Here is a 24,840-nt window from a genome sequence, read left to right on the forward strand (position 1 = left end):
TGCAGAGCACAGCCTCTTTGCTTAGTTGCTCCACCGCATATCCAGGGACCGAACCCACCCTACACACACACACACACACACACACACACACACACACACACACACACACACACACACACACACACACACACACACACACACACACACACACACACACCATTTTTGTATCTATTCCAGTGTGTGTGTGTACACACACACACACACACAATTTTTGTATCTATTCCAGTGTGTGTGTGTATACACATACACACACATACCTCATCTATGGCCACTGTAAACAATTCTTCAGTAATCATAGGGGGGAAAATATCTTTTTGAACTAGTTTTTGTTTTCTTTGGATAAATACCCAGAAGTGGAATTACTAGATCATATGATAATTCTGTTTTTAATTTTTAGAGAAACCACCGTACTGTTTTCCATAGTAGCTACCAATTTACATTCCCACCAGTAGTGCATAAGCGTTCCCTTTTCTCCACATCCTCACCAACACTTTACTTCTTGTCTTTTTGATAGCCATTCTGACAGTTGTGAGGTATCATCTTGTGGTTTGATTTGCAGTTCTCTGATGATGAGTGATGTTGAGCATCTTTTCATGTGCCTCAGGCAAGGGCAACAAAAGCAAAAAACAAACAAATGGACTAAATCCAACTGAAAAGCTTTGCATAGTAAAGAAAATGATCAACAAAACAAAAAGACAACCTATTGAGTGGGAGGAGGTATTTGCAAATGATACATCCAGTAAAGGGTTAATACCCAAAATAACAAGAACTGATATAACTCAGTATCATATAAAACAATCTGATTAAAAAATGGGCAGAGGACTTGAATAGACATTATTCCAAAGAAAACATTGAGTTATTTTTTTAATTCAAGGTTGATTCTCACTATAGTTACCTATAAGGCTAGAAATTAGATTAGCTGGGAGTTTCAGGTGTGTCATGGGTGTTAACAATAGTACAGTGGTTCTCAGAGTATGATCCATGGACCCTTCTCTGAGACCTTTTCAGGAGTCCAGAAAGTCCATATTATTTCTGCAATAATATCAACAGATTATTTGTCCCTTTCCTGTATTGATACTTGTTATTTAATGGGACAAAAGCATTGTGAGCAAAGCTCCTGTCACTGTAGCATAGATCAAGGCGGGGGCATCTAGCCGTTCCAGTAGTCGTGTTCTTTCTTCACTGTCACTGCAGTAAGAACCAACTAACAAAACCGTCTGCGTTCTGAAGCACGACGGCTTTCTCCTGGGAAACCACCTGCATGGCAGCACTGGGTGCTGAACCAGCCTCTCTTCATGGAACACCATTACCACTTAACAACAGACGAACTACAGTTATTCAGATTTGGGTGGCTGGTGGCCATTTTCTCAAGTGAATGTAGTAATCCTGTTACTTCAAGAAGACAATTTATAGTATTTGACAATGATGAAATAACCTTTCCAAGTGAAAATTAGAATCTTGGAAAACTTGTATCTGCCACTTGAGCTTCACAGTTTCCTAACCCAGAAGACTTTCTTGATGGTACTGGTAATGAACATGATTTTTAAAATAACTACATCACAAAATGTTTCAACATGTGGAAGATCTGTACAATCCAGTGAACCAGTGTTTTTCAGATAGCAAATACATGGTGCTACAAAACCATGCATGGATGAAAGATCTGAAGTATGAACTAGATCAATGGATTGTTTGTTTTTGTACCTGTTAACTTCCCTCACCTATTTCTCTATTTTATTGTCCCATTCCCCTCTCCTCTAGCAACCATCTGTTTATTCTCTGTATCTATGAGTCTAGTTGTTTATTCATGCCTTTTAATTTCCACATATAAGTGAAATCATACAGTACTTGTCTTTCTCTGATTTACTTCATTTAGCATTCAGTTCAGTCAGTTAAGTTGCTCAGTCGTGTCCGACTCCTTGTGACCCCATGAATTGCAGCACGCCAGGCCTTCCTGTCCATCACCAACTCCTGGAGTTTACTCAAACTCATGCCCAATGAGTCGGTGATGCCATCCAGCCATCTCATCCTCTGTCATCCCCTTCTCTCCTGCCCCCAATCATCAGGGTCTTTTCCAATGAGTCAACTCTTCACATGAGGTGGCCAAAGTATTGGAGTTTCAGCTTCAGCGTCAGTCCTTCCAATGAACACCCAGGACTGATGTCCTTCAGGATGGATTGGTTGGATCTCCTTGCAGTCCAAGGGACTCTCAAGAGTCTTCTCCAACACCACAGTTCAAAAGCATCAATTTTTCGGCGCTCAGCTTTCTTCACAGTCCAAGTCTCACATCCGTACATGACCACTGGAAAAACCATAGCCTTAACCAGATGGACCTTTGTTGGCAAAGTAATGTCTCTGCTTTTTAATATGCTAATCTAGGTTGGTCATAACTTTCCTTCCAAGGAGTAAGCGTATTTTAATTTCATGGCTGCAGTCATCATCCGCAGTGATTTTGCAGCCCCCAAAAATAAAGTCTGACACTATTTCCACTGTTTTCCCATCTATTTCCCATGAAGTGATGGGACCAGATGCCATGATCTTAGTTTTTTGAATGTTGAGCTTTAAGTCAACTTTTTCACTCTCCTCTTTCACTTTCACCAAGAGGCTTTTTTAGTTCCTCTTCACTCTCTGCCATAAGGGTGGTGTCATCTGCACATCTGAGGTTATTGATATTTCTCATTTAGCATAATACCTTCTAAGTCCATCCATTTTGTCACAAGTGACAAGATCTTTTTTATGGCTGAATAATATCATATTTTCTTTATCCAGTCATCTATCAACAAACACTTAGGGTTAATTTGCTCCCGTATCCTGGCTACTGTGAATATTGCTGCAGTGAACATAGGGGTGCAAATATCTTTTTGAATGTTTTTGTTTTCTTTGGAAAAATACCCAGAAGTGGGATTACTGTATCATATGCTAGTCCTGTGGGGTTTTTTAAAATTTCTCTTCAATAAATGGTGTTGGGAAAAGTGGACTTCCTCATACCATATAAAATCATACAAAAATAAAATCAAAAGGGATTAAACACTTAAATGTAAGACCTGAAACCATAAAACTCCTAGAAGAAAACATAGGCAGTACACTTTTTGACATCGGTCTTGGCAATATTTTTATGGATCTCCTCAAGCAAGGGAAATACAAGCAAAACTAAAAAAAAAAAAATCACTGTTTTTTGTGATCACTGTTGCACAACAAGGGAATCTATTAACAAAATAAAAAGGCTGCCTACTGAACAGGAGAAGATATTTGCAAATGGTATATCTGATAAAGGGTTACTATTCAATATACTGAAAAGAACTCATACAAATCAACATAAAAAAAATTATAAAATGGGCGGAGGGCCTAAATAGACATTTTTCTAAAGACATACAGATAGCTAACAGACACATGAAAAGATGCTTAGTGTCACGTATCAGGGAAATGCAAATCAAAACCACAATGAGGTATCCTTACACCTATCAGAATGGCTGTTGTCAAAAAGTCAAGGTATGGAGAAAAGGGAACCCTTGGTACACTCTTGATGGGAATGTAAACTGGCACAGCTGCTATGGAACAGTCCAGAGATTCCTCAGACCAAAGGATTTTAATATAATAATTTAAAAAGTTCATTGCTATGATTTAAGATTGTGTTGAAACTAGCCTTTAAGAAACTATCACTTGTTGAATTTTGATGTCAGATCAGAGTATCCATAATTACCTGAAAAACATTTTTAAAAAATAACTTTTTCCATCTATATATCTGTATGAAGCCAGATTTTATGTACTTCAACCAAAACAATATGTTGTCAGATTGAGTGCAGAAGTAAATATGAGAGTCCAGCTAGATATTAAGAGAATTGCAAAAATCATTGTATTTTTGTGTTAGTAAAGTTATTTTCATTAAAATGTTTTTAATACTAACATATAATGGATTTATAATTTTAAATGAATAGTTAAAATTTGTTTTAATTCCTAACATATAAATATCAGATAGATGTAATTCAAAAGCTGTCTGAGGGCCTCAGTAGTTTGTAGGAATGTAAAGGAGTCTTGTGATAAAACTTTTGAGAATCAATTCTAGAATTTCTCCTGCAGGTACATCTTCAAGCATTTCGTCGGCATAGCCCCACATGCTGCTAGCATAGGTTACCTCTGCTCTTAGGATGAAATTCCAGTTTCAGGCTGGGTTTTTTATTTATTTTGAGCAATGACTTTCCAAACCTGGCTTTCCATTACTTCATCCTGTAAATTCCCCTTAAACTAACTGGGCCAAGACAATTCATTTTTACTGTTTTATCACCAACTTTCTTTTTATAGTGTATCTGGGGCGAACAGATTTTATATTATTTATCATAAAATGTTTTTCTTTAAACAAGTACTGTATGGTTTCCCTTTGATTACATTTAGTTTGCCATATCATATTTTAATGTTTTAGAATTCTTCCCATTCATTTGTTTCTGCATGACTTTTTGCGAACATGTCTTAACACTAAAGCTGGTTTTCTTACAAATCTTGGATCTAATTTAAAACATTTTGCCTCATCAGCTTCTGTTTTATTAAGAATCCCCTCTCTAAAAATGGAATGATACAGCTTATTATAAGATACTTTGATGCTTACAATCCTTTACCCCTTAAATAGATTGCCTTTCTTTGTAGGTGTTACTGACCAGCTATTAGATTGAGATTATAGTACCCAGTGCATGCATGGGGTGCAACAGGAACCAAATAAGGTCCCAGCATTTGGGAACTAGGTCTGGAATGCCTCATAACGGTAATGGTATAGAGGACACACATATAGTAAAGACATACACACATCAGGGTAGAACCTAAACACAATTATCTAAAAAAAGAAAAACTGAGACAGTACCTTAAAGAGGCTGTGGGTCTTTTAACTACAGTGGCAGATGAAGGCCCTGGCCCTCTATTTAAGCTCATCCCAAATACCTAGGTAGAAATATCCCCAAAGTGGCTAGAAAATGTTCATGTCTTTTCTTGATTCTGTATTCAAGGCCTTCTTGGATCTGTAGTTTGGTGTTCTGGGTAGATGAGATGTACAGTGTTGTGCAAAAGACTATAGACTTTGGAATCCACATGGATCTAGGTTGGAATCCTTGCCTGTTAGTAGCTATGTGTTCTCAAGCAAGTCACTTACCACGTGGTGAGACTGCAATTCTGTCTATAAAGCACCTAGGACAATACCTGGCATATATCTAAATAAGATGATTCGTTATTACTGCCAGTGCTGTTACCTTTTCAGATCTGCCTTGCTTTGCAGGTGAACAAATAAGCATACCAGTCATTTATTATCAAGAGTCAGCACGCACCAGTCAGTAGGGCCATAGTGAGATGGAGTGTCTGAGGCTGCAGAGCAGGAGACAAAAACTCCTAAGGCCTGCCCTTAGCTTCTGCTGTTCAAATTTGGTATTGTGCTCCCTTTTTCACAATCCAGCTCCAGAGGTGCAAGCTCTGGCCAGGCTTTAGTTATCTTGCAGCTCTCCTCATTCAGGTATCTTTTTCCCAGTCCCTGTATTACTTTTGTCTAAAATAGTGTTTTTTTTTTTTTTTTTTTTTTTTTTTTTTGCAAATTAGAGGTAATTCCGTTTTTTTTTTTTTTTTTTTTTCAGGTTCTTGAGTCACTTCCTGGCTTATATTTTTACTTTTCCTCTGCCTTGTAATTTTGCTAATTGTGGCCTAACCAGGTGTTTCTCAACCTGAGGGCTTCTGAGGCAACCCAGCCTACGGCAGTTCCTAGATGAACTCTTCCTCCACTAGCACTAGGAGTCCAGGAAGTGGCAGCCAAGGGCTTGTCACTGTATGCGCAGAACCTGCCCTCTGCGTGCACTTAGATGGAGGACTGTCCACTGACTTCCGCTGCTTCCATCACACTTGGCTGTAGATCAGTGTATGTGGCATATGAGTTTTGGTTAGTCTTTCCTAGTTGTTTGAAGAACATGGTCTGAGCTGAACTGATGTCTCCTAGGAAAACCTCAGAGCTGGAAGAAACACTAAGCAGTGGAGTCTGACTTTTCTGGATGAGGAAAAATGGGGTTTGCCTAAGGATTCCAGACATTTTAGCTCACTTTTATTTAGTATTCCTAGTTTTCTTTCCTTTGTTCTTTTCTTCCTCTGTCCCACCACTCCATTTTTGATGCTTCAGATACACATTTCTGCCAACACCCACTGAAATTAGCAGGACATTTAGTTTGGCAGTCAGAACATACTGATACACACCTTCCAGGCAGGGCCTTGGGTTCTCCCTGTGTGATACCACCAGCTCACAAGTGTTTGGAGATGATTAGTACTCTAAGTGCCACTGCTATCCAGAACACAACTAAGCTTGCAGGCATGTGGCGAGGAAGGAAGGGTGGTGGGGCTCTTGGAGAAGTTTTTGTTTTTCGGTAGAAGCAGCCTCTAATGCCTCCAGGCTTCCTCCTACACCTTGTTCATTCTGTTTGCCTAGAAAACATGCCTAGAAAACATCCCCAGTTCTGCTTAAGAACAGCCCCTCCGGTAAGAAGTAGCTCAGGCTCTGGAGCATTCCTACCCCTCATGCTTATTAGCACACACACCCTTCCTGTACTGCCCTCCACTACAAGCCTGAAGTCTTACACTCCCCTCCATGCCAGCACTTCCTCAGTTTCATTCAAGCTGTTTTACTTGTTAGTTTCTTACTGGGTTGTGGGTTCTTGCAGGCCAGACCTCTGCCTTGTTTCCTGTGGCTCTCTTCCTTTTTTCTTCCCAATGTCTAGTGCACAGTATACACAAACATTGTTGAATGAATATATCTAGGAGTTTTACTAACAGAAGAACTTATTCATAACCTCAAAATGTCTAAAATGAGTTTTTAAAAGTTACAACATATGGTTATCTTGCAACTATAGTGTTCCCCCCGCCCCCATTTTGCTTTTCTACAAGGAACATGTATATTACCCGAGTAATAATCATGGTTTGTCACCTTCTATAAATTATCAGAAGCTGGACAATGTCCACTGCCCTCCAGTACCAGCACATGGTCCTGGGTTGGGCCTCTTAAGACAGAAGTATGCCACGGTGTCAGGCAGGAAAAGGCACTACCAGCCTGTGAGACATACGGACAGCAGGCACAGGGCGGTGCCTCAGATTTCCTCTCTGTGTCTCTGCTGTGGTAAATCAGGTAACAGCCAAGCTTAAACCAGGACAGACTACACCAACAAAGACTTTAGTACCTTTACTGATTTTCTTTAACATTTTAATGCATGTGTTCCGCTTCTTTAATGGCCTAGGGTATTTATGATTATGTTCAGTCAGTCTAATTGCATGCTGTCTCACTGCAGAACTCAGAGCAGCAGCAGAGGGTGCCGGCTGACACAAGCAGTCCAGGAGGAAGGACCTCAGTGGCCTGGTTAGCTCAGGTAGGGCCTATTTCCATATTCAGTTTCCATGTCAGGAAAACAGTGATCCCGAAGAACTTTGTATCCCTCTGTTCAATCCTCTGTTCTAGAACAGTAACTTAAAGTGTTACTGTAGAAGATGGTAAAGACAGAGACAGGCCACTTCCACCTATCCTTGTTGTGAGGTTAGACATGATGGCACATACTGAAGAACTATCTTCCTGAGGAAATAAAAGACAGAAAGTGGTCTATAATGTTAGCCTTTAAATCCGTGAGATAAACAATTTATTCACCACCATCCTAAAAGAGGAATAAAGGTAAGAATTTCAGTTTAACTTTGGAAATGAGATTTGCAAACTCTTCTAAGACAAATATCAATATGAATTTGAAATCAGATCAACCATGGTTTCTGTAGGGGCAGATCTTCAGTGTGAGGATCTCAGGTTAAGGATGTATGGAGCCCCGGGAAGACTCCGCTCTGTTACCACAGAACTGCTTTTGGACGTGGCCCCTCCACTTGAATTTTGCTGTTACCAAACACTCTTGCAGAACTGTTCATTCAGGCTCAGGGTTCCTGAGGCTGGTCATCTCCTCAATGTATTCCCTGCTGTGCTTGACAGCAGGTTCTCAGCCAACAGTTTATGCTTTCCCTAAAATTCTGCATGGAATTCATCAATATCCAATTTTCCTAAGTTTCCTTTTTCCTTTATCTATTAACCTGTGCTAACAGTGGTGTAAGAAAGAAGATATGGGTGTTTCTCCACCTGGCACACCACTCACGCAAAATAAATGGGCAGTCACAGATTTTAAAACCTGAAAATTAAATAAGAATTCATGTCTATTTCTTTTAGTAAGTCAGAACTATGACAAAATTTAGAAACCTTCTTTTCGAGCAGCAGGGCCGACTTCATAACTCCCAGTTTGTAGCCTTGTATCTGCACCAGGATTATAGGTTAACTGAATCAGAGTGACTAAGCCACAGAAAAACATGAGCAGAGTAGGGTGCGATATCCTTATTCAGGAAGTATCAGTTACTATAAAAGATGAACCTCGGTCCAGTTTATTTGCAGCATATAGAAGAGCCACGTATAAAGAAAAAGCATCAGCCTAGCTCAGATATGTTACTTGTTTGCTATAACCTTCTAGACAAGTCATTCTTTGAATATAAATTGGTAAAATTCTTTGAAAGCCATTTAGCAATGTAGATAAAATTTAATATCTTATTACCTATAATACCATTTCATCTACACAAATATACATACAAAGATGTTTTTCAGTAATTTTAATAGTAACAAAATAGGAACAATTATTCACTAATGGGATACTGAGTGGTTAAAAAGTGCCATAACCATAAGTGGGATAAAATGTAGTCAATAAAAAGTGACATCTGTCTTAATCTGTTGACATTGGAAGATATTCATAGTACATTGTTTTTTAAAGGCTACAAAACAGCACACATGATTTGACTTTTGTAGTACAGACACACACACGAAATAAATTTGGAAGGAGATAATACTACCATGTTAATAGTGGCTCTCACTGGAGAACAGGGAGGGCTTCATTTGACTTTTATTTTCTTCTTTCTACCTTTAGATAGTCTGAAAAGCTGGTTTGAATTTAGAAAAGTCAGTTTCTATTATAGATAGTTCCTTGAAAAATGTCAACTGTATACATATACACCAAACCATGCAATCCATGGAAAGGGTAGAAAACCTACCTATCTAGCAGAATTAACATGAGGAGTGAATAAGAAGGCTAAGTCAAGGCTCAGAGGTAGGTGGACCACACACAGAGCTGAAGCCATCTTCGTTGCTTGGGTCGGTGCATCTTTTGCGTAATCATCCAAATTGCCAAGCACAGTCACAGACTTTTTTTTTAAACTCTCCTCATGTTTAAATATTGGCAGCTTAGTCAACTGACTTTAAAATACTACAGGTTACCAAAGACGACAGAGAGATGACAAATAAGCATGTGAAAAACGTGCAGTATTATGAGACATCATTTGTATGACATTCCAGAAAAGGCAAAACTACATACAGTATGGAGGACAGATCACAGTTGCTAAGAGTTGAGGGTTTGACAATAAGAGCAGATAGCAATGAGGGAATTTTGGGGGGTGATGGAAATTTTCTGCCTTCATTTAGCAATGGACACATGCCTCTACTTGTCAAGCCTCATGAACAGAACCAGAGAAAGACACAGCGAGCTGTGTCCTTGGGATAGTCAGTTTGTAACCTTTATTACATTCAGAACCCAATTTCCATATGATGAACAGCTCACATCCATTCTTCCACCTATTAGGTGGGAAGGATGAACTAAGTGGAGTTCATTCATTGATAGACTTCTCAATCCACAAACTTAATCAGCACTGTACTCTTCATTAAAGCAGTCAGTATCTTTGCAAATCACTTTTAGTATACTTGAAATACTAAGGATACCAGTTTATCTCACTCTGCATGTATATTTAGAAACATTATGTAAAGGAACACTTCCCGAATCTTACCTTAAGGCAGTTTCCCTGTGTCCAGTCTTCAGGCTGTTGCTTTCCCCTCTACTCTCTAATAAACTACTCTTTTGGAATCCCCACAGTCTCTCATGGCATCAGAGGAGCTGCCACTTGTCTATGAACAATCTGCATGGAATGCACAAGGGTTAGGCCCCTTCCTACGCTTGTGCCTCATGGATCAGAACTTCCCGGCATTTGTGGAAGAAGTGGAAAAGGAACTAAAAAAGCTGACAGGGCTGAGTGATTAACAGTCTGTGTACATACAGAAATTGGGAGCAATGGGGAAAAATGCTTCCTCCTAATATTATAGAGAATAAAGAGTATTATTCCAACACCTTTTATCAGTTTTATTTTTAAAAACAGGTGAGTCCACTTTTTTTTTTTACATCATTGCACTTCAGCAATTACACAAAACACAAGTACATGCATCTACCAATTACGCACCGCGTGGGAACCCTGCTGGGCGTGAAAATCTACACTCGAATCAATGAAAAAATACAGTGTCAACCTCAAAGAATAACTAGTTGCATAGAATACCATGCTATAACATTTCAAGATCATTGAAAACAAAAGGTAAATTATAAAAGTTTGCCTTAACTGAATGTACAATTAGGTTTTAACACATCAGTGCAAAAGAATTTAGGAATTTACATGATTTAACCAAAGAAAAAATAATCACTTTAAAAGCAATCATACATATATACTGTAATTCATTATATCCATTCAGTGACTTGTTCCAGCTTCTCATCAAAGTCATAGGTTAAGCCCTTAAAATTATAGATTTCAGTTTATATTACTCATCTTTATGTACCAGAACTGAACAATTTCCTCATCTGACAACATACAATAAGGAATGAGTATCAGCAGCTTAAAAATGAAACAAGCATTTATTTTGGATTTCTCCCACCCCAAAAAATATAAATATATATATATATTTATATACTGTATATATCTGTATGTTTTGCTGTACTTTACAAAAATGTATCACTAGATGGCAGCAGTGCATTTTAGAGCTTTGCCAATTTAACAGCTGCATTAAGTAAAAAATGGCGCATGCATGATCGGACCCTCAGAGATCACCTTTTCACTTCTATTTAAATATTTTAACAAAAAATAAAAAATAAAAGCAACATTCACAGCACATCAAGCCCAAAATAGTTTACACCTTCTACACTGAAGCATTGTTTAAAATGTACCTGGCTAGATCACCCTTACAGGAGAGGCTAAATAAGGCATGCTTTAGACAGTCATCATGGTGCTGCTCACTTGAAAGGGGAAAGAACCAAAGAGGTCCAAGCAGAAAATTTAGCAGGTCATGTTGCCACCAGTTTCAGGAACCTAAAGATCTGTGAAGAAAGTATTCAGAAATTAAAAGGGAACATGCACTGTTACTTAATAGTACACCAAGCACCACATAAAGCTTTGGTTCAAACAGCATGCTCAGGGATGTGGTGTGAAATTCTGATCTCCATGTGCCTAAGCAGTAGGCACTCTGGCCCAGCTGTGCCTGGCCACCATTCTTGCCTTGCTCCCAGAAGCAAAGTGGGACCAACTGGCCTCAGGAATAATTCACCTAAGAAGGTGATAATTTAACTTTTACCTCTTTTTAAAGAAGTAAAGGGGTAAGGTGATGCTTTGAAACATCATACACACTCTGAAAAGCATCTATATTTTACAACTCAGCTGAAAATGCTCCTTTCCAGCTGCTTCACTGGACAGACAACTTGTTCCATCAGTATTGGAAGCTCTGAAATCAACTGAAAGATCTTGCAACGTAACATCAGCTATTGAAGACTGTGAAAAAGTCAAAAGAGGCACATTCATTTGAATATAACTTAAAACTTCTAAAGAAGTCCATACTTACATTATAAGTAGTATTTAATTTGTGTTTCTCTGGCGCAAGTTTTTATCTTTGTGATTGTTGGTAGAGTTGGTTTTCCTTTGGAGGAAAAATTGCATTACAAGAGTTAAGCTCAAGGTCAGTAGCAACTTTTCAAAGTATAACACATGGAAATACAGGGACTCTTTCACTTACTGCCATCCCCGGTATAGTAAGAAATTTTACTGCATGATATTAATACACAATTAATACACCCTGTGTAAAGCGCCTACAACCTTAATCGATCCTTTTGACTCCCAAGGCAGATAATACCCAGGTAACATGGGCTTTGATTTATAAACTATAATTACGACAAAAGTGAGTTAGTAGTTTTTTCTCTACTCAACACCACTGTCTCGTCTCTTCTTAATTATATTCAGGCAGGGCTGTGCTCTCTGGCACTGAACTAATTTGAGCACACTTCTGCCTCTGACTTCTTAGTCCCCAGCTCTAGGAAAGAGTGCAAATCTTCGACTGATTCGAAATTTGTAGTTTTGTCTCTCTTGAATACCCACAATTTAATGGAGCCAGGCAGTTTATCCATGCTATAGTCTAGCTTGAAATGAACAAAACCTGAAGCCTCAGATACACTGGTCATTTCCCCCACAGTATCAATTTAAACATATGGGGTGTGCAGAATTTTAACTTTTTTTTTTGCATGGTATTCCACTTTATATTGCTACTAAGGACAAAACTGTACCGCCTGTCCTGGGAATCAAAGGGCTATCAGTCAGCTCCACGTCCAGCTAAGAAGTCTACACTGCAACACTGCTTTCCATTCACTGTCTTCCCCTACAATCTTAGCTATGCCCTTTAATTAAACCGCAAATACAAAATAACCCAACCAGAAACTACTGAACCAAAGTCCAACAAAGTACTTACATTGGCCCAGCTGGTTCATCGTCTACACAGGTATTCAGGTTTTAATAATCCATTGAGGGACAGGAGAAGAAGGGAGAAAACTGTGAGACTCTGCATCAGGGTTAATAGAACAGCAAATGGCAAGTGGCAAACATGGCTATTCATAGCATTTATTCAAGGCCATTCCATCTGGAGGTGCAAAACACTCATGGAGTTGTTATTTCTAGATTCAGGTTTTTAATGGCAGGTATGTCGTTTCAATGGTTTTAGTTAACACTTTGAATGCTTGTCATGAAAAACTGCAACTGTAGCGGACAGATAGGCTGCAATATTATTATACTCATCTTGTCCCCAAGTTCCAGTGGTTCACTCTTAAATAGATGAGAAGACAGACCAACATTTCAGTTGTAAAATCCTGCTGTTTGTTTTCTTGTGGTGAACGCATGCATAGTTTTGACTCAATCCTGCAATGTAAGATGGATGTGTATGTGCCATACGTTTAGCCACACATCCTCTCTTCCCCACAGGACACTGTTCCTGCTGTTCTGTAATCTTTACGAGAGTCTGTAGTCTGGAGAATAAGATAGAGGAAGCCACAATAGTTCAACCTAATAGTGGGCCAGTCAGGCTGGGCTGTGCCAGCAGCAAGTGTATGCAGACCAGAGGATGTTCTGTGACAGACCAGAGAAAGCTGAGTAGTGCTGACATCCCTCTAGAAAAGACTTCAGACAGAAAAACAGGCTCATTCTTGTGCCCTGGCCAAAACCAGAACCTGAACCCAGATGAGCCGTGAGTTATCTCTTTTTTTTTTTAATCAAACACTTACATTATCTGAGTTTAGGTGCCTTCTTAAATTGGTATTTTCTGATTCTGATTTACAAAGTTTTTCTTTCCTGTTTCAACTAAGGGCAACTTGGTCCCCTTTAATCAGGGTTATATGTATGTGTGTATATATGTGTGTGTGCGTGTATACATATATACACAGACACACAAGAATTTTTTAAAGGCCCATAAAGGTGGGGGAACAAGTTAAGTGCTCTTAGTTTCTTTTTATTTTACAAAAGTCAGGTAGACTAAATGATTCAGAACTGAAGGCTTCTAGAAAACCTCTCAGCAGGATTCCACAAGGGGGCTTGGTGCACATGAAGCAGTTATGGAGATTACAGTCTCAGTGTAGGCATCTGCAGGAGCACACGTCAGGAGTAATGTCTGTCAGAGGGAGACATTGCTCCACCTGTTCCTTCGAGGCAACGGAGAGGCAAAGCCACCGCCAGCACACACAGTGACTGGAGCAAAAAAGATTTCAAAACAAAAACAAAAACAAAACAAAAACGGAAACAAAACTAACCACAAACCAATGACTTATCAGCCAAAACAATAGGCTAGCCACACACCAGTGTCCACAGGATTCTACTACTGAAAATAGTACACTACTGAACAGTACAGAGAACGAACTAAGACTCAGACACCCAAGACACCTGGGTGCTGTCATACAGTGGAATGATACAGAGATGTACCAGGCACTGAGACACACGCGCCTGGCCTACATCCTCCCTCACCGCAACAACCTAACATGCTCAGCAAGCCAACCCAGCTACATGCTAGGAACTCAGCACTGCAGGGGCTGACAGGAGCAAACTTAAGAGTATTTTTAGTGCTCTGGCTGTGTACCCGAAAATACAAAATTCTAAAGCAAGACAGCTGATTCAAGAATATCACCAATCTACTCCCAATTTTAAGAGAAAAAAAAGCAGGGGAGAGGGAATCGCGATCGCCAAGCTCATCTTTTCAAAGCATGACACTATCAGCACCAACCCAAGCACTTCACACCATGAGCTTTTCTTTCTTCAGTAATGCGGATGTATGTACACCCTGGTGCCTGACTAATAACGTCATTTCGAAGCCCAACAAGCCGATTAACGTGCAAAGGGCTGCATGAAGGGGTTTTAGCAAGAGTGGCTCTGGTGTCGCTGCCATGCCTGCAAGTGGGAGCAGCTGCTGTACACAACAGTGTCTACATCTCACAGCCCCTTCATCTCTCTCCCCAAATTCACTTTCACATTTACAAGGAACAAAGAGCCTCAGGTCTCCCATTTCCCTAACCTGAACCACTATCTGCAGCACCACTCTCTTTACAGGTCAAACAAAACAACAACTTGACCCCTTACAGGGAAATCAGGAGAGAGGGAAAGAACAGAACTACAGAAAAAAGGTACAAAAATTAAAGTAAATGAGGATTAAACAGCAAACTGAAATCCAAATTAGTTGTGAAAGTGAATGAAGTAAACTTGAAGAAAAGTGTTAACATTATGAACTGTGCATCGTATAGACTGAAGCGGAGATTAAACAAACTCCAAAAGCATGCATATCACTCACTTACCACCATGTTTTAAGGGTTTGATGCAATTGAGGGGGGAAAAAAAAGAAGTCATAGTAACCGACAAGTATCAACATACCCCCAAACCCTCAGGCCAAAAGACAGCCACTTAAACAATGACTATTCTCTCCAGCTGGGTATTACTCACAGCCACTGACTAGATGAGAAGAGGAGGGCTGGGGAATAATGGAAACAAGATGCTTCTGGAATCCATCTTTGAGTGAAGTTTCTGGTGGGGCTGTTGCAAACGCTGATTCAGCTGAATGTTGTCTACCCAATCGAATGCACTAGAACCCTCACTCCCCTTCCCCTACATTGACCCAGAATCTGGAAGGGTGCTCTGCCATGCCTAGTAAATAGCAGCTTACTTGATATACCACCACCTCAAAAAAGATGGCTTTAATGTCAAAATGAGTTGATTGGTCAAAGCTCCTTTTTCACTGCCTCATCTCACTGAGGATGAGTTTTTATGGTTTCTAAAACCACTTAAATTTTGCCAGATCTCGGCAGAGTAGCACAAAATCCAAGAAAGATTAACAATTACTTCCAATTTGCTTCCTTGTTCAGTTCTATTATATTTTCTTCATAAGGTAGCTTGTTACTGGCTCAGATGACCCCTGGTTAAGAGACAACACATGTGTTTCGCGTATCATTTTTAAAATTCGTATTTCTTTCTCAACATTCCTGGCCTTTGTAAAGCTTCATATGCTACCAATGTTTTGATCATCTAATTGATTTTGGCACATTAGACTAGCTCTTAATTCTGAAGTGTCAAAAAGAGTTTGGATACATCACAGCCACTAAAAATGGTTCCCACAAAACTGCAAATATCTTTTCTACCAGTAACTTAAAGGAAAAGTGCCTATACTTGCTTATAAAGGTTATCTCCCTAATGGTGAATGTAGAAAACTCTCTGATGCCAGCACTTTTCTTAAATCAGCTTCTGTTTTCATTCAAGGTCAGTAAAATGTGCAATAGAACGGAAGGCCCCAACAACTGAGCAGGCTCATTCCCCATCTCCTCAGGGTACTGGGGAGAGATCTGAAAGCATACTCTAATCACTCTCTGGGTTCAGTCAGCAGGGAACCAACACAGAAGGTGTGCTCCAAACATGTGTCCAGCAGTAAGGTGGATGGAAGACTAGAGAGATGCTAGTTGTATCTAGTCTTTTTAGAGAAATATCATTTAACATTTTCAAAGAATGTAGTCAGGAGGTGAGAAAAAAAAAAACAAAGCCCCCACTTGGCTCCATGATTCATCTGTTACTAAAAATATTGACAGCAAAAGGTGACAAGCAGATAATCCTCAAAGACACCATAATAGGGACCTAAGGGATTTAGATATAAGTTTCACTTAAAAAATGTCCTAAAAATACTCTACTTTTTCTAGTAAACAAAAAGTCATGGGCCTTTTTCTTTACCTAGAAAGCAGCTAAACCTTAACTATTTTCTACGTGAGAAATCTAAAGCAGTATTTGCTTTTCTAGTGAAACACAGGCTGAGCTATGTAAGTTGAAATTTGTGTGTTTTTATACTTTTGTATTATTCCCTTAGTGCTTTTCTAATATAGTGGTGAGTTACCAAAAACTCACAAACTGCCCAAATATGAATACTATGACTTTTATATAAACTTTTTGCATATAAAAAAGGTTGAGTTAGAAATACATTATTGCTGTATTTTGATAATAGTATACCCACTGGCAGAGAAAAAGCATGTCAGGCCTCTTTAAAAAAAAAAGAAACAATTTTCACAATGGTATAAATAAGTCAACACAGAGCTATGAACGGTCATTTGATAGGTAAAAAATTTATCACCTCTAAAATTCCAAATCTGTATCAGGTATAATGTACCTCTTCATTCATTCCCAAAAGGAGTGTATGCATATATCTGTATGTAAATCTGAGGCAGGGCAGATGGGAGGAAAGCACATGAGGTGAGTTTGCTCTTGTGAATTGGCACAGGAGTTGAGGGGAAACTGGCTAAAGAAAAAGACACAGCATAAGGAAAACTCATGGAGCTTTTTTTAAAAAATTACTTCCAGAAGAAAAGAAAAAAGGGGAGGTCAGGAATAGGGAGGAGTCTGAGAAAAAGAGGGAGGAAGACAAAGGAGAAAACTATGGGATGGAAATGCTCAAGCAAGGGCAAGGGGATGACAGAGAATGGAGCCTGGACCGTGCTGGCTGTCAGGAGGGGAATGGAGAGCAGGCAAACTCTGCAATAATACCAGTATCCCAGATTTTTCACACCAGTTCAACAACAACAACAACAAAGTAAAAGCTGCTTGCATTACAGCATTTTTCTAAGACACTAGAGCAAGACGGTTTTACTTTGCACTTACCCTGCAGTCCTCTTACACAGGATTCACTCACTCTCCATAATAATTTATCTTAAAAGAAGTACTTTCCCCTTAGGAAGCTGTTCATGAGTTTTGCTGGCCACAGATGTCTCTTATTAGAAACTCGTCCCCATTTGTGTTCAACAGCCACAGAGCTCTTAAAAAAAAGATAGCTGCTACCTTGGACAGGTGCTTGCAGTTGTCAGAATCAATGCTAACCATTCCTCATGTTAGCACTGAGGTCTTCCATACATACTGGGACAGCAACCTGGTAAGTGAAATGGCTTCCTGCAAAAAGCACTAGAACTCTGACAGGGACAGGCTAAGCCAGTGTGTCACTCTGCCAACAGAGGAGCAGCCAGCCTTGTCTTAAAAGTTAAAAAATAAAGTTTTGAAGCTCATTTTTACCTTTTTCTACTGACTTTTTGCATCTCAACCTTTCCAAAACAGAAGCCAAGAAAGGTGATATTTAACAAAGCAAAACCATTCAGAGGGAATGAAAAAGCTCTTTTCAGGAGTGAGAGAAAACCACTCCTAGTAAGCCAACACTGAAAACACACTGGCAGGCAACTCTTCCCCTTTACTCTCAGATCTAAACATAGGTACTCTGCTTTGGAAGTCCTAATTTGTAATAAGAAAGAGAAATTTTGAGAAACAAGCATTACTCATACATGATAGGCCTAAGAAAGCAGTTTTACTGCATAGAATAGCAGTTCTGTGGACCCAAGAGAAGGAAAGTAAAAAATCCCAGGAAACGTTTAGTCGCACAGAACAAGCCCAGGAACTGGCACGAGCCCATCTGCTTCCAGCTGAGTCCATCCCGCTCCTCCATCTCGTTCACTGCTAAACGTACCCTTGGATGGACGTCCAAATACATTGTCAGTTTCAACAAAAAACCTTGTCACCAACCTCACTACAATCCTCCCTCTACCGAGTGCAAGCAAAGAGACTGAGGAGCTGCTGAGAAAAGAGGAGAAGAAGGGGAGGTGGCTGCTGCCCTCAAACACATCCTTCCAGAGAATCTGAAGCCACTGGCATGCCCTCAGGGCCGCACTCCTTCTAAGGGAGCACCAGATGAGCATTCTCCATTGACACACATGGCAGGCAATGCATCCTGCTGGCCAGCCACAAGAACACAGACAGCTCTCTGGGGCAGGGCACAGCACTCCAGTACACAAGCATGGGCCCAGAACGGCCAGACTGGAGTTGACATCCTCCCTGTCACCCAGAGCTGGCCCCCGCTGAGCCTAGGGGCACACTCTTCCAGTCCAATCAGTGACAGGCAAAGAGTGATCATGGCTGGCTGGTCAATTATTTGTTTTTGCTGACGATATTATAGGGCTGGAGGATGGAGCTGCGGAGCTAGTTAGGAATCTGAAGTACCACGGGTGCGAGTCTCAATCAGCAGTCTCCCCCGCCAATTACAATCAGAGAGTTAGAAATGAAACATCCATAACAAAAACACAGAAACTTCCAGAACCTTTTCTGACTCTAGGTATGTCTATCAATCTAAGATTCTTGTTCTTTCCAATGCCTAACAATTGGCTGTTGTTCTGCTGCTCTTATTCACTTCCTTCTCTGACCCTGGGCCAGTCTGAGAGTCCTGCTCAGGCTGGGACGCCAGGCAATACTGCTTAGCTATTTCTTTTAACTGAGGCTAGTGATGCGTCAGATGCTCTCCACCATTCTTTGTGAGACAGACAAAAAGCCAAATGGCAGGGGCCTGCTTCACCAGGAACCTTGAAAACCTTCTGAAGAGGCCAACCAAGGGAATCAAAGGGTGGCCTGTTCCCATGGCTTATCCCAAGAACAGTTTGACTGGACTGGTGCAGTTACCTATAGGGGCTACACCAGGCAACCATGTGACAACCAATCAGATACCTTAAATCTGCCTGAAAAGGCCAGGTGGCCTGCGATCTTGGGGTGGCTTCTAGGCTTGACTTGGATTCTCCTCAAGCTCAATCTGCCTGATGATCTGTATTGGAGGAGGACAGAGCTGAACAAAGAGACTGACAACTGCCCATTCCCCACAAGGGGCCTGAAGGGCAGAAGGGACTGGGGTTTGAGAACACCCACATGGAAGAACAGAGCTAACAATTATAGCTCAAAGTGGCTAATCTTAGGGGTAGGGGATGAGGAACCAGTATAAGAATTTTTCCTTCTCTCCTTTTGGGACTGAATCCCAACATCCTTATAGTCCTCTTTGGGTGCTTGGAAACCACCCCCAAGGAACCAGCCCCAACATTACAGCTATTTTGTAGGGATGCTCTTACCGTCAGGAACTTCATCTGGCCTCTTCCTCTTTTCATATACAACAATGATCACCACAAGGATGATGATTTCTGCCAGAATTCCCAAGAAAGGCCAGAGTGGGGCCAGGTGGCTCCGTACCCTGAGGATGGTGACCATGGAGGAAGAGCCAATGGAGTTGGTAGCATTACATTCATACTCGCCAGGGTCTTCTGTGATCTGCAGGTTCGTGATGCTCAGCTCAGTGTAATTTTCCCTGTTGATGATGATGAAGCGGCCAGAGGTATTGACAATATCCTACTCAGGAGCAAAAAAGTGAGAACACACAAAGATCAGAGTAGGTGAATTAGTGCCCAATACAGGGTGACACTTTTCTCCATCCTCAGCAAAGCACTGAACTGGATCAGGAAGCAGTGTCTAGTGTCATTTTTGTCCAAGCAACTTTGAACAGTTAATCACTGACTTCCCTTCAATCTCAACAACCATCAATCAATAAGCTTCTAGCAGAATAAGGACTTCTCCAATTTTAATGAAGTGAAGGGACATCCTTCCCTGCAGACCCAGAAAAGACGACTTAATCTAGAAGATGTTGCTCCAAACACCAGGAAAGAACTCCGTAACCAGAAAGAGGATGGAGAAAGGGTGTGAGCTCCGTAGTCAGGTATGTATCTGGTAACATCAGGCCTATTTGATGACTTCAGATTCAGCACATTTACCTCACACTTCGTGAATTCTGGAAAGTTTCCCTAAACTTCCCCTAGAAACAATGCTAAGAACTTGCTCCTAGTCAGAATGGAGGAAATTCCTAACTTGCACTTCCTTTCAGAATTACAAGGTTAAAGGAAAGTTTAGTTAAGAGATATTTACTAATACATGCTACATGTTTTATATCCAACCTAAGAGGAAGGTGAGAAAGGGAGAGCATGACACAGAACTGACCTCCAGAGGGAACCAGACCTCCAAAGAGATGGCTCCAGGAATGTGCAAGAAGCGCCAACAGAGGGCATGTATAGAGCCACGGTGCACTGAGTGGACACTGCTAGAGAGAGTCACGGAAACTTGGAGAAGAGCTAACATTTGAGCTAGACTGTGGGAGAGGAGAGCTGACCAAGCAAGACAGGAATGCCCCAGGCATGTGTGGGAAGACAGGGGTGAGAGTATGGCCAGGGGTTTGGGTGGAGCTGGAACAGGTTTGCAGCTCTGATCTCATGGGATACTAGCAGGGGAAAAATCTGACTCTGTGTCAGTTCACATGCAGCAACTAAAGGATACTCAGAAACAGTAGAGAAGAAAGGTAAATATAATTTCCAGAATGATGTCTAGCTATAGCATAAATCATGTCTGCATTTAAGTACGGGTTTGGCTAAAATGAGATATTCATAGCCTTCAAAATTAGAGTTATTCTGTGAAAATTTCAACCCTAGGATTTGAGAAGCTGCCAACTCCTCTAACTCCTGCTCTACTCATTCACTAATTCCACATTTCTCACTTATGATCTTTGGTCCACAAGCCTTCAAAGGGTTTTTAAAATTTTATTTTATTCTCAATTGGAGGATAGTTACTTTACAATATTGTGATGGTTTCTGCCATACATCAACATGAATCAGTCACTGGTGTTCACATGTCCCCTCCTTCTTAAAGAGCCATCCTTCCACGTCCCTCTGCATCCTACCCCCTCTAGGCTGTCACAGAGCACCAGCCTTTGGATTTCCTGCATCATACAGCAAATTCCCACTGGCTATCTATTTTACATAATGTATATATTTCAATACTACTCTCTCAAGTCATTCCACTCTCTCCCTCCCCCTCTGTGACCGTAAGTCTGTTCTTTATGTCTGTGTCTCCACTGCTGTCCTGCAATAGGATCATCAGTATCATCTTTCTAGATTCCATATATACATGTTAATATATGATATCTGTCTTTCTCTTTCTGACTGACTTCACTCTGTATAATAGGCTCTAGGTTCATCCACCTCATTAGAACTGATTCAAGTGTATTCCTTTTTATAGCTGAGTAATATTCCATTGTGTATATGTACCACAGTTTCTTTATCCATTCATTTGTTGATGGACATCTAAGTTGCTTCCAATGCAACTTCCAATGCAATGCAACTTCCAATGCAACTTCCAATGCAATGAACACTGGGGTACATGTGTCTTTTTCAATTACTGTTTCCTGAGGGTACATGCCCAGTAGTGGGATTGCTAGGTGAGATGACAGTTTTATTCCTAGTTTTTTAAGGAATCTCCATGCTGTTTTCCATAGTGGCTGTATCAATTTGCATCCCCATGAACATTGCAAGAGGGTTCTCTTTTGTCCATACCCTCTCCAGCATTTACTGCCTGTAGACTTTTTTGATGATGGCCATTCTGACCAGTGTGAGATGATACCTCAGTGTAGCTTTGATTTGCATTTCTCTAGTAATAAGCAAGGTTGAGCACTTTTTCATGTGTTCTTTAGCCATCTTTATGTCTTCTTTGGAGAAATGTCTGTTTAGTTCTTCCTCCCACTTTTTGATTGGGTTGTTTTTCTGATACTGAGCTGCATAAGCTGCCATGTGTATTTTGGAGATTAATCCTTTATTAGTTGTTTCATTTCCTATTTTCTCCCATTCTGAGGGCTGTCTTTTCACCTTGCTTATAGTTTCAAAGGGTATTTTTAAAGTACTATCATATGCAAGAAACATTTGTGGTCCGCCACCAATTTACCTTGGTTAATATTTATAACCTTTCTAAAGAACCTGGATTACATGATCTCTAGGGTCCCTTCTGATTCTAAAGACTGACAATCAAAGAGTATGCCTGAAAAGTATAGTTCTAGGCATACAAAGCCTGGAGAGTAATGTATGACATCCCATCTGAGAGAATAGGAGATTGGTCAAGCATTAATCAAGAGTCTAAAAGTTTTGACTCTCCCAATACCATCAGGAGTCATCCCACAGACTGGAAAAGATGTTTTCTTTGACCTTTTCTGGAGCAGATACTGCCAGATTTCCAATGCCTAAGGCTGCCAGTGGGCCTCCTTAGATTGTCTCAATTCCTAATCAGTAATTTAATATGTTTCAGGAATATATAATACTATTAACTGCTCTTACTGCCTTGCCTTCCCTAAAAAACGAGAAAAATACATGAAGACCACTTCAAGAACAATATTTTCTCTAGGATAAATGGACTAGAATAATAGTAAAATTTTAAGACTGGGGTTAGCTCTTCTTGGGTGTCTTATCTTGAAGGCAAACAGCCAAGCCTTTACCAGACAGTTTTAATAAATTCGTATGTAGGGATTCCATGCTGAGCAGAGACTATCAGTGCCCTTCAAATTCATGGTATAACCATGACCCCAGAAAGGGTGACCCAAGCCATGGCAGTTAGGATGGCAGGTTGCAGAGACTTGTCCCGATGTCTGGAGCGCTCCAGGAGAACTCCAGCAACCACAGACACCCACACATAGAGGGCCAGGGCTGCCTCCTACTCACCACGAGCATACCATTCTCCTTCTTGTGCCATGTCCACTCTGGGTGGGGGTAGCCAACTGACTTGCAGTACATCATGGCATCCTGCCCTTCATTCTTGTTCTCACTCCGTTTATGGCCAGTGATGTCAGGAGCAGCTGTGAGAAAGTGTTGAATACAGTTACCATGGGAGCCTATGCTGAACACAGGCCCCAGTTACTGGCTCAGAGCCCTGCTTCTTAGTCAGTCTTTAGACCCACCCTCATATTCAGCTTCAATAACATGCATTTCAGGTCAGAACAGAGCAATGGAACCAATCCCATGCCCTAACCTCCCACCCACCAAAGCAGGCACCAGGATTACTATATGTGAAGCTCTACTAATAATATGGGTGGTTCTACAACCTATTGGAAGACAACAGAGGTGCAACTGTATAAATTAAGCCATCCTTTAAAGAAACGTAAACAGAAGCTATTATCTTCTCTGCCAGTCATGGTTTTTTTCTCACAACACCTGCATTAGCAGTAATGATGTATTATATCAAATGCCATATATTATGTTAAGGAAATGAGAGAGCCCTGAGATCAAACACCTAAAATCAAGTCCTATTGTAAGGTATATAAAAACAATGAATGATAAATGCTTGGAGAAGCTACCCAAGGAATATCAATAGCCAAGGTTCTCCCAGAAAATAGGGAATCCAGCAAACCAGTCTTCACAAGAGAAGAATGAAATGAACAGGAAATTCAACCAGTGTCTCACACGGTTGTTTTAATGACTTAATCTGATTTATACACCTGATTTGCAGTTATCTCAATGAACCAAATCTTCGGGAAATTTCTAGACATGCTGGAAGCTGTTGGTCTCTGCTTTTCATGATCATTTAGGAAGAAATAAACAGCATATGTGGTTTAAATATTAGATAAAGTTCAAGGACCCAAGAAGCCTGAGATGAGAGCTAATTCTTTGAATTTGGCCTTCTTTTATCTTAACTATAAATTTCCACCTTACCACATCAGTTCTACTAATCTGAAAGCAATAAAACTCAAAGTAGGCCAGACATTGCTTTGTTGGCCAAAATGGGAAAGAGAATCAACAGGCCTGGTCCAAATTCCAGTTTTGCGAGTTATTTAATTATTCTATGCTTGAATTTTATACCCATCATCAGATGGAGTTATTTCTAGCCCCTGCCTATATGCAGAGTCTTACATAGACAGATAGATGTCATTTTGAGACTGTAAAAGCCTGTATAATTATACCATGGGCTGAATCCCATGTTTTCCTTCTGATTGGCTTGGTTTTTCTTGGCTTAAAAATAATCCCATGTCCTGCTCCTCTCACACTGTGCTTCCTAAGACCACCTCCTGAGGCATCTGGATAGGAAAAGAATGATCAAGGCCCCAAGCCACCTCTACAACCTGCCAAATGAAAGCCTGGTCATTACCACTCAGTGTGAGGTGTTTTCCAGATAGGATATTATAAAGGAAATATCTTTTTGTTTTCCCAGCCACAACTCCTCACTACAGAAGGGAACGAGTCAGGCTGGCTCAAGTTCTCCACATGCCAAATTTCTCCCACAGTGCATCAGTCACCTCTCAGGCCTAATGTTTAACCTGGTCACTCTTCCTCAGAGCTTTCTGCAGTCAGTAAATATTAAGAACCACTTAAGCACTCCAAGGAGCAAGCCCCACAGCACACTAACACACCATCATGGGGCAGCAGGGAGACACAACAAGCAGAAGAGCTACCACACTGTACCTCTAGTATGTTTCATTCACTGGACAAACATTTGTTGAGCACTCATCACATGCCAAATTCATCACAGAGTGGC

General features: G+C 40.5%; 2 protein-coding genes across 2 annotated transcripts in view; one reads left to right on the plus strand and one right to left on the minus strand.

The window, feature by feature from the left end:
• The window catches only part of REC114 (REC114 meiotic recombination protein), a 115,301-nt gene extending 105,198 nt beyond the window's left edge, over positions 1–10,103 (plus strand). The window contains exons 5-6 of the mRNA XM_065941702.1: positions 7,293–7,370; positions 9,939–10,103. Of these exons, the coding sequence (XP_065797774.1) occupies positions 7,293–7,370; positions 9,939–10,103 (243 nt within the window). The remainder of the gene's footprint in view (positions 1–7,292; positions 7,371–9,938) is intronic.
• Positions 10,104–10,176: 73 nt separating this feature from the next.
• NPTN (neuroplastin) overlaps positions 10,177–24,840 on the minus strand; it is a 64,110-nt gene continuing 49,446 nt past the window's right edge. The window contains exons 4-8 of the mRNA XM_065941980.1: positions 23,034–23,167; positions 19,581–19,854; positions 12,617–12,638; positions 11,720–11,794; positions 10,177–11,201 (exon numbers count right to left, since the gene is read on the minus strand). Coding sequence (XP_065798052.1) covers positions 11,734–11,794; positions 12,617–12,638; positions 19,581–19,854; positions 23,034–23,167 — 491 coding nt within the window. The 3' untranslated portion in view covers positions 10,177–11,201; positions 11,720–11,733. The remainder of the gene's footprint in view (positions 11,202–11,719; positions 11,795–12,616; positions 12,639–19,580; positions 19,855–23,033; positions 23,168–24,840) is intronic.

Source organism: Muntiacus reevesi, chromosome 7 (assembly GCF_963930625.1).
Source record: "Muntiacus reevesi chromosome 7, mMunRee1.1, whole genome shotgun sequence".
NCBI lineage: Eukaryota > Metazoa > Chordata > Mammalia > Artiodactyla > Cervidae > Muntiacus > Muntiacus reevesi.